This window comes from Vidua macroura, chromosome 13 (genome assembly GCF_024509145.1).
Source record: "Vidua macroura isolate BioBank_ID:100142 chromosome 13, ASM2450914v1, whole genome shotgun sequence".
Taxonomy (NCBI): domain Eukaryota; kingdom Metazoa; phylum Chordata; class Aves; order Passeriformes; family Viduidae; genus Vidua; species Vidua macroura.
Window position 1 is genome coordinate 7,072,474 of NC_071583.1, and position 14,965 is coordinate 7,087,438.

The following is a 14,965-nucleotide window of genomic DNA, read 5'->3' on the forward strand; positions in this document are numbered from 1 at the left end:
TCAGTGACATCACCCCGAGGCACTGCGATGACAATCGACGCCACGCTTCCTGCAAGACCTCAGTCACCAAGTGCAGGAAAAGTCTTGGAGGGATTAAATTATAAATAAAACTGCTGATGCTACACCTTACCATCATGTCTTCCTATTTCATAATGAAGAGCACCATCTACCCAGGCTGTGATTTTTGCCCTTTGCTGGGAGGGGCCTTTCTTCACACTGTTGTGGTTATCCATGATAATTTTGGATGGTGTCAGCAGGAGGACAGAGAATTGCACTGTTGCACAGAGAACCCCTTTTGCATCCCAAGCAGTTGTAAACAAGCCTCAGATGAGACATGTTGACAGCACACCGAAGATTTTACTCCTGCGCTCTACTCTGAGGATAAAAATAGTATTCTTATCTCCAAGACTATCAAGCTAACACTTCAGATCATTAAATTCAGGCCATAAAAAAAAGAAAAGAAACTTACAGGTTTTATTCCAGCAAATGACACCGTGGTCTGTGCCCTTACATTTCAGGGCATAAGGTGGGAGTCAGGCAGAACCAAAAGGAAACTTCCCAAACAAGGGCTGATGCATTTAGGACTTCTCCAAACACCTCATGGAAACAGTGGTGCTGAAACAGCCAGGCACAGTCAGCTGGATGTTAAAGCAGGCTCTACAGAACACATATCAAACAAGGAGAGGGCTCTGTCCAGCCTAGATACAAACCATAATCAAACTGTATCAGCTACAGCTCAGACATTGATATTTCCCCAAAATCTCACAACACAACTGGTAAAAGAAGTCTTCCCTCAATCACTTGGCCACAAAAAGCCCCAACCCTGCATTTAAGACAAGAATTATAAGCACATATAACACTGCCATTGGTAGTTAACACAGATATATTGAATCTGGCTCAAAACTTTTCCTCTATAAGTTACAAACTACAACATGGAACAGAAGCTCCTTAACAAGCAGGATTTCTAGACAGCTGATTTGAGTAATACAATTTCACAGAAATGAAAAACAAATTTGCTTTTGGGAATTCATCTTTAAGTACTTTTATGAAGTAAATGCTGCCTATCAGGAAATTAATTTAGGCCTTTTCTGTCAAATACTTTTATTTAGTACCAGTGAGAGCAGGACAACTGCCATCTCTCTTAGCTAAGCAGAAGAGACACATTCAAACACAGATTCTATGTTTTGAAAAACAAATGATCTGAACCAATGATCTGAAATTATCTGAATGTGTTGGTTTTGCACAGCCTGGTTTTTGGTAGCAGAGGGGCCACAGAGGTGACTTCTGTGAGAAGCTGCTGGAAGCTCCCACCATGTCCAGCAGAGCCAGTCCCTGATGGCTCTGAAGATGGACCATGCTGCTGGCCAAAAGTGGGCCAGTTACAGAGGCTGGTAACACCTCTGTGGTAACAGATTTAAGAAGAAAATCAAAACAAAATGGGACACAGTTTTTTCCTAGCCAGAGAAGAAGAGGAGGTGAGAACATGTGAGGGAAACAACATGGAGACACCACAGTCAGTGGAGAAAGAGGGGGAGGAGGTGCTCCAGGTGCCAGAGCTGAGATTCCTCTGCAGGCTGTGGTGAGAGCATGGTGGAGCAGCTGAGCCCCTGCAGCCCATGGGGATCCAGGGGGGATGCAGAGATCCACCCACAGTCCCTGGGGATCCTCAGGGGGTGCAGAGATCCACCCACAGCCCCTGGGGATCCTCAGGGGATGCAGAGATGCACCCACAGCCCATGGGGATCCAGGGGGGATGCAGAGATCCACCCACAGTCCCTGGGGATCCTCAGGGGATGCAGAGATCCACCCACAGCTCCTGGGGATCCTCAGGGGATGCAGAGATCCACCCACAGCTCCTGGGGATCCAGGGGGGATGCAGAGATCCACCCACAGCCCCTGGGGATCCAGGGGGGATGCAGAGATGCACCCACAGCCCATGGGGATCCAGGGGGGATGCAGAGATCCACCCACAGCCCCTGGGGATCCACAGGGATGCAGAGATGCACCCACAGCCCGAGGGGGAGGTGCCCATCCTGGAGCAGGTGGATGCCTGCAGGAGGCTGTGATCCAGTGGGAGACCTGGTGGAGAGAGGGCCCTGGCCTTGGAGCACTGCACCCATGGAAGACTGACCCACGCCACAGCAGTTTTGGGAGGACTGTGTGCCCATGGGGGGAATTCACATTGCAGCAGGTGCAGTTGGGCTGCTGCTCATGGGAGTGGACCCAGTCTGGAGAAGTTCACAGAGAAATGTCTCCATGGGAGGGACCCCACGGTCTCACAGGGGAAGGACTCCTCTCCCAGAGCAGCAGAAGAAAACTTCAGTGATGAACTGACCAAAACCCCCATGCCCTGTCCCCCTGTGCTGTTGAGGGAATGGCTGGGGGAAGAAAAGGTGTTTTAAGGACTTATTTTACTTCTCATTACCCTCCTGTGACATCGTTAGTAATAAATTCACTTTGTACCTCTAAGTTGAGCCTGTTTTGCCCTTGGAATGTTTTCTCCTGGTCCTTTTCTCAACTCATGAAGCCTTCATTGAATTTTTCCCTCCTCTGCCCAGCTGTGACAGGGGAGGGTAAGTGAATGTCTGTCATGGGTGCCTGGCATTTGGCCAGTGTCAAACTATGACAACATAATCCCAAAATTATATTTTTTATAAACCAAAGCCTAGCAAAGCCTTCCAGTTGTCAGAGGCACATTAAACTCCTTTAATGTATTTCTGCAGTCATTCTAATTGAACAGGTATGAAATAGATGATTTTAACATTTCCCAGGAAAAGTAGAGAAATTCTTTGGAAAATGTATTGTTTTGAAAAGTGCTTTCCAAATTATTTTACATGGCTGTCTCAATAATCCAACACCCACACTGTCTGGCTATTGGGAACACTTTCTATTCCTTTGACATATCAATCAAAAATACTGCCAGTTAAGCCAAATCTTTGCAGCATTTGAGGCTTCTGGATATTCCACACAACTATAGATTTCTTCTGAAGGGATAAAAAGAGTATTTGGTATGGAATACATTTACGTATACTGTATAAATGATGCTTCTTTCTCCTTTTGGCATCATTTGCAACAGGTCTCCAGTAAAAGATAAAGATAAATGATGCTGTAAGTCTTGTTCAGCAGAGTAACACAAATTCAAATGGTATTTTCTCCAGTTCACAAAGTTACTGGGAACCACCTCAAGAACATTAGAAAAACTTCCAATTTCTATTACCTGGCCTCCTGACATAACTAATTATGAAAAAGGAATTTTAAAAAAGAATACTAACTAATAACAACAACAACAGCAACTAGTTCTTACTTGTTTTCACTATACGCCACTTAAAACTGCTCCTGATTTACACCTCGGTTATGACATGACATCTTTAACACTCAAAGATAACCAAGACACAAGATCTATTATGCTATACGGTCTTGTAGGCAGACATGCAAAAATCAGATCAGGTTCACTCTCAAAAGATACATAATCAAGCACAGTCCAATGGATTCTAGATTAAGGTTCTCCTTTAAGCAGTCAGCACCTTGTTTTGGAAACAACTTTACAGTTAGAATACAACTATTATTTCACAAGTGTTTCACTCAGCAGAGACAGGAGCTGCTTAATCCAGCATTACTAGGAGAGAAAAAAAAAGATTGTAGGACCACACCCTAGGTGCAAACTGATACAGATTTTCCTCTGTAGTTTTGCCTGAAACAATAGCCAGAGGGTGTAATTTAGGGTATATACACCTTGACAAAGCCATGGCTGTAATATCTAGGGACTGACAATTAAATGTTTACATAGTGAAGTACCTTTGGTGCCTGTCTGATTGTGAGGTTGCACTGAACATGACTGTCTCCTCTCTCACCCACTGAGCCCCACAGCCTGGTCCTACATTTTCCTTCCAGTCACAAGAAAAACCCTGCTGACTTCAGTGGCTCACAACAAGACCTCACATCCCCAGGTAACACTTAATAAACCATCAGAACTCCCATCTTCCTACTCACAACATCTACTACACCACTTAGGCAGTCAATGAACAAAACCATAGACTGAAAGTTAAATTTATGAAGGGTAAAATACAACAGAATTTTGTGTCCATGGAAAGCAAACATCCAATTTACTCTGTATTCATCATAGGACTTGATTTTCAAATTTAACTCATTAAAGCCTCCACACTTCATTTTAAGGCAAGCTGCTATAGGACTTCCAGGCAACTGTATCAGTGAGAAAGCATCCAACCAACTCGCTTGCAAAGAAAACAATGAGAGCTCAATTTCAGAATCAAAGCAATATGGACTTAACCTCAAAATTGCTCCCTACAGGATTTTAGTCCTTCAGCTCTTTTGTACATATTTTTTCAGTGCCAGTTGAGAAAGCTGCATTTTCTGTTGCATTACAGACAGTTGATGAAGATTCAAGTCCTGCTTAGCAACAGAAGGAAGAGCAGATCAAGAACACTGTATGTTTTCTGCCTATTCTAATCCCCCCAGCAGAAAAACAAGGCACAATCAATTACCCCTTTCCCTTTATATTATCAATGAAGTTTATCCATGGGCTATGCAAAACTATCAGAAGTGGAGAAGTGAGCTTGTAAATAAACCATCTCATTTGGAACACATGTTACCACAAACCAGCTTATTCCACAGGGCTGATGGGCACATGCACACACAAGTAATTTGAGTATTTCTAATCTACCTGAGCCAATAACCCAGAATATTTGCCATTTCCAAACCTAGCAATCATGACTCCAAGCAATGTGGGAGCAGCTGCATGCGCAGTTTACTTTGATGAAGTCACATCCTGTCATAACCTGTAGTATCTGGGCTTACCACGAGTGTCTGACTTGCCATAAGAATCAGTGTGAGAGCCACCAGCAGCAGTCCTGGCTCACAGCTGCACACAGTCTGCACTAGCAGGAAAAGATTTTCACTGAGCAAAGCCTCTCAGCAGTGGGAACACAGATTACAATAAATTTATTGCCTTCTGTGACAACTGCTTTTATAATCATGCTACTCTGCTACATTAGACTTTGAATTCACATTGTCAGATTTTAACACTTGCTGCTAAAAAGCTTGAAGTGTAAGTACAAAGCTCTATTCATCTCTGTGCTGTCACCTACATTGTAAGAATGCCTAGGAAGTAACATTGAATATTATACATATGGGGAACTTCTACAACAGTGGATTATTTCATTCATTACACAGGAAGCAAAACAATTTTCAAGCATCCTAGAGATTATTTAGAATAGTTAATTACAAGGCAAATATTACAATGGTTTGTGAAAGATGAAATCTTTTCTATCTTGTAAGAGACAAGAGATCACACCTATCCCCAGACAACCTTCAGCAGTTCCAGCCACAGGGTGGGCATAGCCAGGAGAGCTGTAAGAACTGAAGACTTTTATAGATCTGCTGCAATGGAAGAAATACTTTTTAAAATAGTTACCTTAGAGAGAGTAATCTGCATCCTCTTAACCCAATTTATTTGAAAGTATCCTTCACTAAGCCTTTTTGTCTTTCCTGCTCTACTTAGATGACAAAGTTACCACCTTGTATGGAAATCACATTTCCACATATTTATTGCATTGTTCTTTTCTCATTGAGTTTTTGTTATTAAATATAGCAAAGAAACACTACAAAAACCCATCTTTAACTAAGTATTATCAAGACATCACCTCTTCTGCACAGGGATAACCTAGCTAATCATACATATCACTTAAGAAGGATTAGATAACAGTGAATTCCTGACTGTTGTCTATGTGTACAGACAACTATTTCAAAAGATTCTTATAAAAAAGAATATATCCTGCCTCTTCACATATTATGGACAGATCAAGACAGTCTTGTGGCTGCACTTCCAGCCAAAGTCCCCAAGGCCTTGCAATACCACACCAATATTATGGTAATACCTATAACCTGCCAAGTACCTTTAAAACATATGAGATGACACAGTTCTAACTTGCAGTCTAACATCACAATATTCTATTTATAACACCTGACTCATCCCATCAGAAATAATTAAATATTGTAAATAGAACTTAGATTTAAAGGAAAAAAAGAACCAAGTAAAAAATTAGGACAAATCACTGCAGACAATTTCAGAAGTAACATCCTTTCAAATTGCATGTTTTTCAAGCAATCTCATAAAACTTCCACAATTTTCCTAAACAGTTCAATGCAATTTTAAAGTCTCCCTGTAATTGTTTTACGATAACCAGTCCACAAAAGCTTAAAACAATTTGTGTAAATAGCCAATTAAAATGCAATGAAATGAAGAAGAGATTTATCTGATTACAGACTGTGAAGAGCTATGCAGAATGTCAAAAAAAAGCATAGCACCTTGTACTGCTACCTTAAAATATTTATTTCAATGTATTAAAAATTCTCGTAAGTGTATTTGCAGGTAGTCAAGGATTATAGAGCCCTCTAAGCATCTCTCTGATATGATGTGACAACAAAAAAATCAACTCAACTAAGCACTTCCCAAGGCTGAATAAAAACAAATTTAAATTTGAAATAAGATGCTGTCTCTTACTTGTATTTACAACTTAATATTGGAACAGAAGTTTCAGCAGTGCTTTAATTATTTATGGAGCCTGCTGCTGGGAAAATTCTAGACCTTGTGTCTATGTGATAAAGATGCTTCTAGTGAGCCTCCCAGGCCTGGATTTCACTGCTCAACCCTGCCCAGAAAGAGCTCAAGAAGAACAAGGGTTCATCGCATGGCTCTTAGTACTGTCACAGCTCTGGTATCTTCCATTAATAGCAATTAATATAATCAAACCTCAAAGCTTCTGCTGAATGCCCTAGAGGTTCACAGAGCCTTTTTTTTTTTATACCCAAGATATATTAACTGCCAAAGACCAGCTGTTACCAGGTGACACGATGCTGAACAGAGTTTGCTCCCACCTGGTCTCCTGACTGATTCCCACCATCACTAAACCTTCCAGAGTATCTTCTGAAGGTGCCCACCAAAAACTGACAATCTGCATTCCCACAGAAAATTCACCACTTGCTTTATTAAGACAGTATATTCTAAAAGCTGTAAGACTGGTACTGTGCTACATCACCCCACAGCCAACACCAGTTCTGACCTGGGACACAAGTTACAGGTGTTCTGTCCTCCTCCTGCTCTACTTTGCTGCCAGATAACTCTAAGCTATGGTGACAGTATGAGTGAAGTGTTTGAAATAGACATTAGCAAGGCATTGACCTCTCAAAGGATGTAACACACACAAAAATACTCAAACTAAAGAAAAGGGGCTGTATGTGTAACTGAAAGAATGAGGTGCTTAAGCTCTAGTAAAGACACCATAGTTTCAGTGTGCACTGAACACACTATTAAAAAAACCCTCTCCATTTTAAATTGTCTAGCCAAATCTCTTTTTCTGCTCCCCATGCTTATATTTTCCCATCTGAGATGCCATAGATTCCTTTTTTATAATTTTAAGTATTTCAAATTTATTTTATGAGTCAGTATAAGAATAGCAGATACTTTTATCCCAACCACTTCAAAAGGGTTGCACAAATTAATAAGTAATGGTGTATTTAATGATGATGTACATGGGCTGTATCTCTCTGACTCTCAAATATAGATTTGAGGGTGGGGATGGCTTGGTTTTGGATTTCTTATTTTGGATTTTTTCCCCATGTTTTTGTTTTATTTAAAGGAACATACATGACAACTTTTAGCCATTGAAAATTTACTGTGGGGAGAGTCAAGAGTTCCCTGGTGGTGGGAGAGCTAAGGTTAGGCCCTCAGCCCCAATAAACAATTTTGGTCCTCACTGTTTCTATCCAGTTTTTCTACTCTTTCACAGAGCAAAATGAGCCAACCTGTTGTTAAATTTTGCAAGAAGCAACAATTGCCTCTGTTGAAGCCTGTCAAAGTTACCACGCATGAACTCTACGCTCACAGGCGCAGTTCTATTTAGAGATCCACTTCGCAACAATGGGCTAGAAAAATTCTGAAAAGCAAACTAAATTCAGCACAAGTTAGCAACGATCTACTGAAAAACTGTTTCAAGCACTGATTGTGAGGTTTGATATGAAAGAATAATTTTTTTTCAAATCAGTGTCAGGTACTACAGACACATCAAACTCCTTTTTAAGATCTACTGCACCTCCAAGATGAACTGAGTGACTGAAAACATTTTGGCTGCATCCCATGGCACTCGCTCCCACTATCACACAAGTTTGGAACATGCACTTCAGCAATGTTTCATTTTAATACATAGAAAAAATGCATGAAGATGATGAGATTTTCTGCCTTGCTGTTTTGGAATTCATTTACATATTATAATGCAACATGCCATCCTTGCTTCATCACAGCACGAGTGAGTGGCAGGGGATTCACACCTTTAGCTGGTTCACAAAGCAGTAAGTAATTAAGTGATGGCATGAGCCAAAAGATTCTGTCACATCAATTACATATGAAAATAATTAATAAGCATAATTGCTTCTAACATGTTCTTACCTTGATAGGATTGCTCAGCAGAAGAAGGTTTCAGTGTACAAAGTCAAAGCAAAGTTCAAGGCTTATTTTAAAGTAAAATCTTCCCATCCCATTGGGTATGCCTCTCTCACTTCCATCTCCTGGGGATTTTCCATACCAAGAGCAAGTCAAGTCCATTGGGCCCATACCTTATTCCTGCAGCTGATGTCTACATCAAAGCTCAGTGTGGACTGTTACTGTCTCACAAAGCAACACAGGAAAGTATCCAGCGAGTTTCTCACTTTCATGAAGGTCAGTGAGTATCCCAGCAGGAATGATTTAATATTATGTATTAGCAGAACAGAAAGCATGTAAGAGCAGTGAAAAAGAAACAGGAAAGTATGAGACACAAACACTGGGAGTTTAGGAAGCCCAAACTCAAATTCTAGTTCTTACTTCAATGTGAGATTGGTTATGACAAGGAGGGTTAGACACAGTAAAAAACATGTTTGAGACATGTTTCCTGATCCCTGCATGGAACTAGCACCATTGACAGGTATTAAGGACTCATCAGGCTTCACAACCACTAAAATGCTGAGAGAGGAGTTGCCTGATCAGCAAATAGAAAGTGCCACTGACAAAGGTGTGTCTGAAATCCTGCCTCTCTCCACTGCCTGCAAATATCGCCCTGGAATTATACAGTTACATCCTCCTTTATGCCTTTAAAATAGCATATATCATTCTTTGCCTTTAAAGCTGAATAAAAGGAGAAGCTGGCAATGTTAAGCCTCTTTTCTAATACAGTGTTACAACAAGAGGAACACTCACTCTTCATTCAGGAGACTCAAACTCAACTGCCTGCGAGGCTGAAATCCACCTCTTGCCACCAGGCACGCTGAGGATGAGGCCATTCCCACCAGGAGATACAGAGAAAGAGCACATGGGAAAGGAAACAACTACCACCCATACCCCAGTGGGGACACAGGCCAGTGGGAGCCTGACAATTGTTAAATAAAGAAAATGGTTCTTGGTTTTGAACCCAGTTCTAATATGTGGGCTGTAAAGTCATGTTCCTTCTTTTGCTCCCTCTCCAGGCCATGAATATTTAATTATTTTATGCAAACTGGAAGAGTTGCAATGCAAGGTTAAATTAGCCTAAATAACCTTGAAATCCTTTTGTGAAGTTGGGCCTCAGAGTCAACTCCCAATCTGTAGAGAAATAACTTTCTTACACAAGGAGTTCTGTTGTTACTTGTATTTAAAATACTGTGGGGTACCACGACAAAAGTCTTGAGGTTAAAGTGGATTTAACAAAATTTATACTTTGGGTTCACCTTTCTCTGTTAAGAACCGAGGTTTAGAAAGTCCAATTACTTTCTAAATGTTTGTTCCTCAATTTTGAATGCAAAATTCTTCCTGGGAAAATGAATCATTTACGGTATCTTCAAAGTTTTATTTGATAACACATACGTATGCTGGCATGTTTGCTGCTCCCCTAGTTCCTTAATTTAAGTTAATCTAAGTTTAATTAATACTACTTTAGCTCTATTTTACAGCAGGCCAAGCTCCCTACAGGCCAGCTACAGGTATATGCCAAGTCAGTGTCTCATTCGTATGTCATAAAGCAACCAAAATAAATAGACTTCTGGAAGCCTGACAGGGCTACTAAGTTTCACTTTTAATTCTCAAAGTATTTTATGAAATTCCGTCAACTCACATCCCTACAAATCATTCACATGGTTGGAGTCAGTGCAGAAAAGCTGTGTTTCAGTGATCAGCCTGCACAAAAACAGTTTCATGATCTCTCTCCAGTGGGGAAAAAAAAGGAGAGATTATTCTTTACCCTGCCAGCTAATCTTTAGAATCTGGAAACCTTAGATGCTTGCATTTTAAGAAGCAGAAATAAGAGCAAATGTTTGAAAATCCTTATTGGTAAAATCTTCACTAGGATAATGTGTGTGTTTATTGTAAATGCTTTTTTAGCATTTGAATGATTTGTCTATTCAGAAAAATGAATTACATATCCAGCACAATGACTAGATTGGAACTTGGCAATGAAGTAATGAAGTGATTTTTCAAGTGCCTAAGAACTCACAGATACACTTAAGAAGATGGCAAAACAACCCAAGTGAATCTGCACGCTGCAGCACAGCTGCCTATTGCATCTTTCTTCCATGCCACTGACCACCGACTCTGATCCTAGAAACTGTATTTTCCAAATTTTAGCAACATGGGGAATTGTACAAAAAATAGCCATTTTGATTCAGACTCAATATGGATCACTGCCTCCCAGTCCTGCCAGCCTGTGTCACCTTGCTTTAGGTTTCATTTGCTGCTTGCAGCTCGCAGGTTGGCAAGTACTGAATCAGATCATCTCCTAAGGTCACTGGCAAGTTCTGCTTCCCGTGATTGTAAACCATGTCTACAAACTCAGCCTTCCATTTCTAACAACATCAAATAAATGACTTGGGTCTAACTGCTCTAGTATTTAAAACAGCTGGGCCTGTTCTCTGGCACACGTCTCAGGCACTCGGAAGGAACCAAGAACCAACAATATCAAGAAAGGTTCTAAAATTTTCTCTGCTCTAAAACAATCACTAAACTAGAAAAACAAACAAAAATTAACGTAATAAATCAGACTCCTCACTTCCTTTTTTCCACTGCTTGTTAAAAAGTAAATAATAATCTATAGCTTTCATTCATCATCTGCTTACAACTCCAAGTAGCACTGTTACTCTTGCAAGAAACTAGGCCGTAATGGGCTTTTGCTAATCACAGGTGAAAGGTCACTCTCATTTAGCAGAATACCAAGCAATAAACATAACACAATGACATGACAGAGGAAGGGATTGGTATTGAAATACTGACATGGATTATACCAAGAACAAAAAATAATGTAACTCAAGAGAAGATTTTATCAGTGTTGGTCACAGAGCTTCCTTAGGACTATTTATAGTCTAAAGAAAAAAAAAAAAAAAAAAAACAAACATGTAGAAACACAGTAAGGACAGCCTATGCCCTACCTCGTAGTCTTCAAAATACCCATTACTTTAATAATAACGCTAATAACGCCAGTCACTGACAGGCCACCAGTCCTAAATCCAAACCAGTAGGAAACTTTGATCCTTTCCCTTTCCCATGCCTGGCCCTCTGCTAAGCAGTTATGAGGAAGAAAACTTCTCCGTGCACTTTTCTTCAGGAATGAATTGCACTCACCTTCTCGGCAAAGCCGCATTGCTTCTCGGTTTCTCCCGTATTCCTTGAAACTTTCTTCTAATGCTGTTCCTAAAACCAAAAAGCCACAAGATCTCAATCCATGGAAAAGCCAGAGGGTAGGACTGACCCCCCGCTCGTGACCCGTGGCCCATTCCCCCGTGGGCACACGCAGGAACACGACAGTAAACACAGGACAGAGGGACCGAGGACTCCTGGGCCCCGGAGTGGGGGAGCCGCTGTCAGCGGCGGGGATGCCTCACCTGCGGCGGGAGCTCCCCGCCCCACGCCGAGGCTGAATCGAGGGCAGGAGGTGCCGGGCTCCGGGGACCGGCTCCGACCTCCTCGCACCGTGTCCCGGATTACAGGAACTGGGGCAGGCGCTGCCCGCTCCGCGCCGCTCCCGAGCCCGGCCGGGGGGCGCGCACCGCACAACGAACTCGGCCGCGAACGCTGGGGGTGGGAACGGACCCCACCTCCCCGCCGGGCCCGGCACCCCGCCGTGCCGTCCCGGGGCACCCGCGGGGTGCGCTGGGGACGAGCGGGGGGAGGGGGTGGGGGGGTGTGGGGGTGGTGGTGGTTGGCGGCCACTCACCGTCGTTCCCGTGAAGTTTAGCAGCATCGACCCAGTGGCTCCAGGGCTGCCCCAACATCGCCTCGGGGCTGGGCAGGGACCTGCGCTCCCCGACGGCCGCCATTGCCGCTGCGGTGGCGGCGGGGCCGGCGCCGCTCCCGCCTCCTCCGCCTCCTCCCTCGCCGTGGCGGGGCCGCCGCTGCCGCTGCCTGGCGGCCGCGCCGCGCTGCTCCCTCCTGACGTCACCCGCGGCCCGCGCCGACATTCTTTCCGCTGCTACAATGTAACGAGAAAAGTCAGCGGCCGCTTAAGGTGGCGCCCCGCTCTTAAGGCAGCGCCGCGGCGCTGTCAGCCCGCCCGCTCGCTCTGCTTCCTCCCCGCGGGGAACCTGCGGCCCTGCGGCGGCGCCGACTCACCTCTGCGGCGGCCCGGGGGGCAGCGCCCGGGTGCCCATTATTGTGCGGGGAGCGCTGCCTTCCTCTTCACCGTGTAGGTGAGGCGCGCTTGTGTTGGCGCTAACAAAGCGGCGGAAGGGAGCGGGGGCGAGCAGGGCTACGCCGCCTGCCAGGCGTACCCCAGCTCCATGGGCCGCCTCGCTACCTCCGCACCGCGGCCCCGCGACCCTACAAAAACAACGGCCGCATCACAACCCCGCCTGGCACCCGCTGCCCCGGCGAGGGGGGCGGACCGGAGGGCGACGCGGCGGGCGGAGCCGGGCGGGCGCGCCCCGCCCTCATCGCCGGTCCACCTTAAACCCGGCGCCTCCTTAAAGGCAGCGGCGAGCAGGAAGCGCGCTCCGGGCGGGCGCGTCCCCGTCCCCCCCCGGCTCCCCCTCTCCCATCCCCTCCCTCCGCTCCTTGCCCGCACACGGGGGACACCGAGCGAGTTTCCTTCGCGCTGCTGCCCTCGTTATACCCGTAACCTGTCTCCCAAGGAGAGGGCCTTCTCATTGTTATTCCACAGTTCTTTTTCAAAGCAGCTTTTTTTTTTTTTTTTCCCCTTGCCTAAACTTTGTGGTGACGTCGTGCCATGTCAAAAGCGAGGATTAAAGGATGCTGTCGTACCTGCTAAGTCCAAGTAATAAAGTCTAAGCTTTGCAAAATCAAGTTGTTTGATTAAAAAAACCCTGGGTTTAGAATTAATTTATTACAGAGTGTTCTACACTACAGTGTTCAAGTACCAATGTCAAAGTGTCAGGCAATGATCTGCAACAATTTCAACCCATGCCTGATGCCACTGTCAGTAACAACATCCTCGAAGAACAGCTAAAAATATGTAAATCTGATGTGCTGCCTCCTCTACAGGTACTCCAGAGCACAGGACTGGCACTGTCAGCAGAACTGCTGACAGATCCCATCCATGTATTTGCAAAACCACACAGCAGAAATCAGAACTGTAAATAAATTTGTTTAACCTGCAGAAGTGCATATACATGCAGGCTTAGCTAATTTTCATTTACTATTTCAAGTGTGGGACTATACAAGCTAGAGATGTTTCTTTCCAAATTTATGCATATAAAAGATCTATAAATTCAAGCTCATCACATGGAATAGCATAGGCTGTAATTATAAGAATAGTTTCAGTGTTCCACCCAACTGATAATTTATGTCACACTCAGAATGTATCTCGTAAAATTGCAGATCTAATACAGAGCAGCTAGCATGATTTTTCTCTCCTCCTGATCAACTTGAAATCTAACTTAGCTCCTTCATAAAAGGCCAACACCATAAAATTTAGGTAAAGAGAGCAACACTGACTTCTACTGCAGACATTTGCAGCAGGATTAATTAGCAAAGGCCATCAGCCTCTTGAGCTGGGCCCTGATGTTTCAGACAGTTACACTGCCCTGCCATGGAACCAGAGTCTAAAGATGAATGGATTGCATTATTGTTTGATTAATTATCAAATAGCCTACTTTATCATATAGAAAACTACTTATAATTAAAACTAAGAACATCACTGGAAGAAAAATCTGTCAGGTGCTGAACAGCTTCTGAACAGAACCTCAGCTTTTTTGTGGTGTAGAAGCCAGATAGGAAAAATGCCTATGCCTGATTTCTTTCAAGCTTAGTTCTTTAACAGTGCTTCACAAATGGAGTCTAAGATAGTATCCATAGCTGAATACAGACTCCAGGCATAGGATAAAGCAAGTTCCAGATAGATCTATATTCTCTGTGTCAAATATTCTCATTTATATTACAAACTTCATTCATGCAGCTTTCCTTTGTCCTGGAGTAAGCTATCAAAAAGCTGCCTCAGCTGTAGTTTGAAAAAGAAACCTTGATACATCCAACTGTCCAAATTCATAAAGGGTTTTTCTATTATTTACTTTACATAAATCATAAAGCAAATATAGTGACAAGTGACCAAAGAGAGTCATAGAACTCCATCACCTACCCTTTAACAGTGACTGGGTTGACCATGGCAGATCAATTTCATGTTCACACGTCATATGATTCTTTTCTTTAAACATTACCAATGTAGTTATGTCAAATTATGCAAAAATTGGCAAAATTACATCAATTAACTAACTACATTAACAAGCCAATAGATTATCAACTTAGTTTCTAAAGCTGACACTCATCAAGTTACTCAGAAGTGTCTCTTGCTTCAGAAGTGCCAGCCACATAGGTAAAAGCACACACCACTGTTATTTCATACAGCTCTGACTATCCCCTTTATGGCTCTTCTCTGCTCTTTCAGTTTGGCTGTTGCATTTTTAGCCTCCCTCTTTCACAGCTTTTCTTCTTTCCCTATAT

At 43.3% G+C, this 14,965-nt stretch overlaps 1 protein-coding gene across 4 annotated transcripts in view; it reads right to left on the reverse strand.

Annotated features, from left to right (window-relative positions):
• ATXN7 (ataxin 7) overlaps positions 1 to 14,965 on the reverse strand; it is an 86,961-nt gene that overhangs the window by 47,939 nt on the left and 24,057 nt on the right. For 2 of the 4 annotated variants that reach the window (XM_053989085.1, XM_053989086.1), the window contains exons 1-2: positions 12,228 to 13,302; positions 11,636 to 11,704 (exon numbers count right to left, since the gene is read on the reverse strand). In XM_053989085.1, coding sequence (XP_053845060.1) covers positions 11,636 to 11,704; positions 12,228 to 12,471 — 313 coding nt within the window. In that variant the 5' untranslated portion in view covers positions 12,472 to 13,302. Of the gene's footprint in view, positions 1 to 11,635; positions 11,705 to 12,227; positions 13,303 to 14,965 lie in introns of those variants that run through there. The other 2 variants (XM_053989083.1, XM_053989084.1) reach the window with 2 other exon arrangements.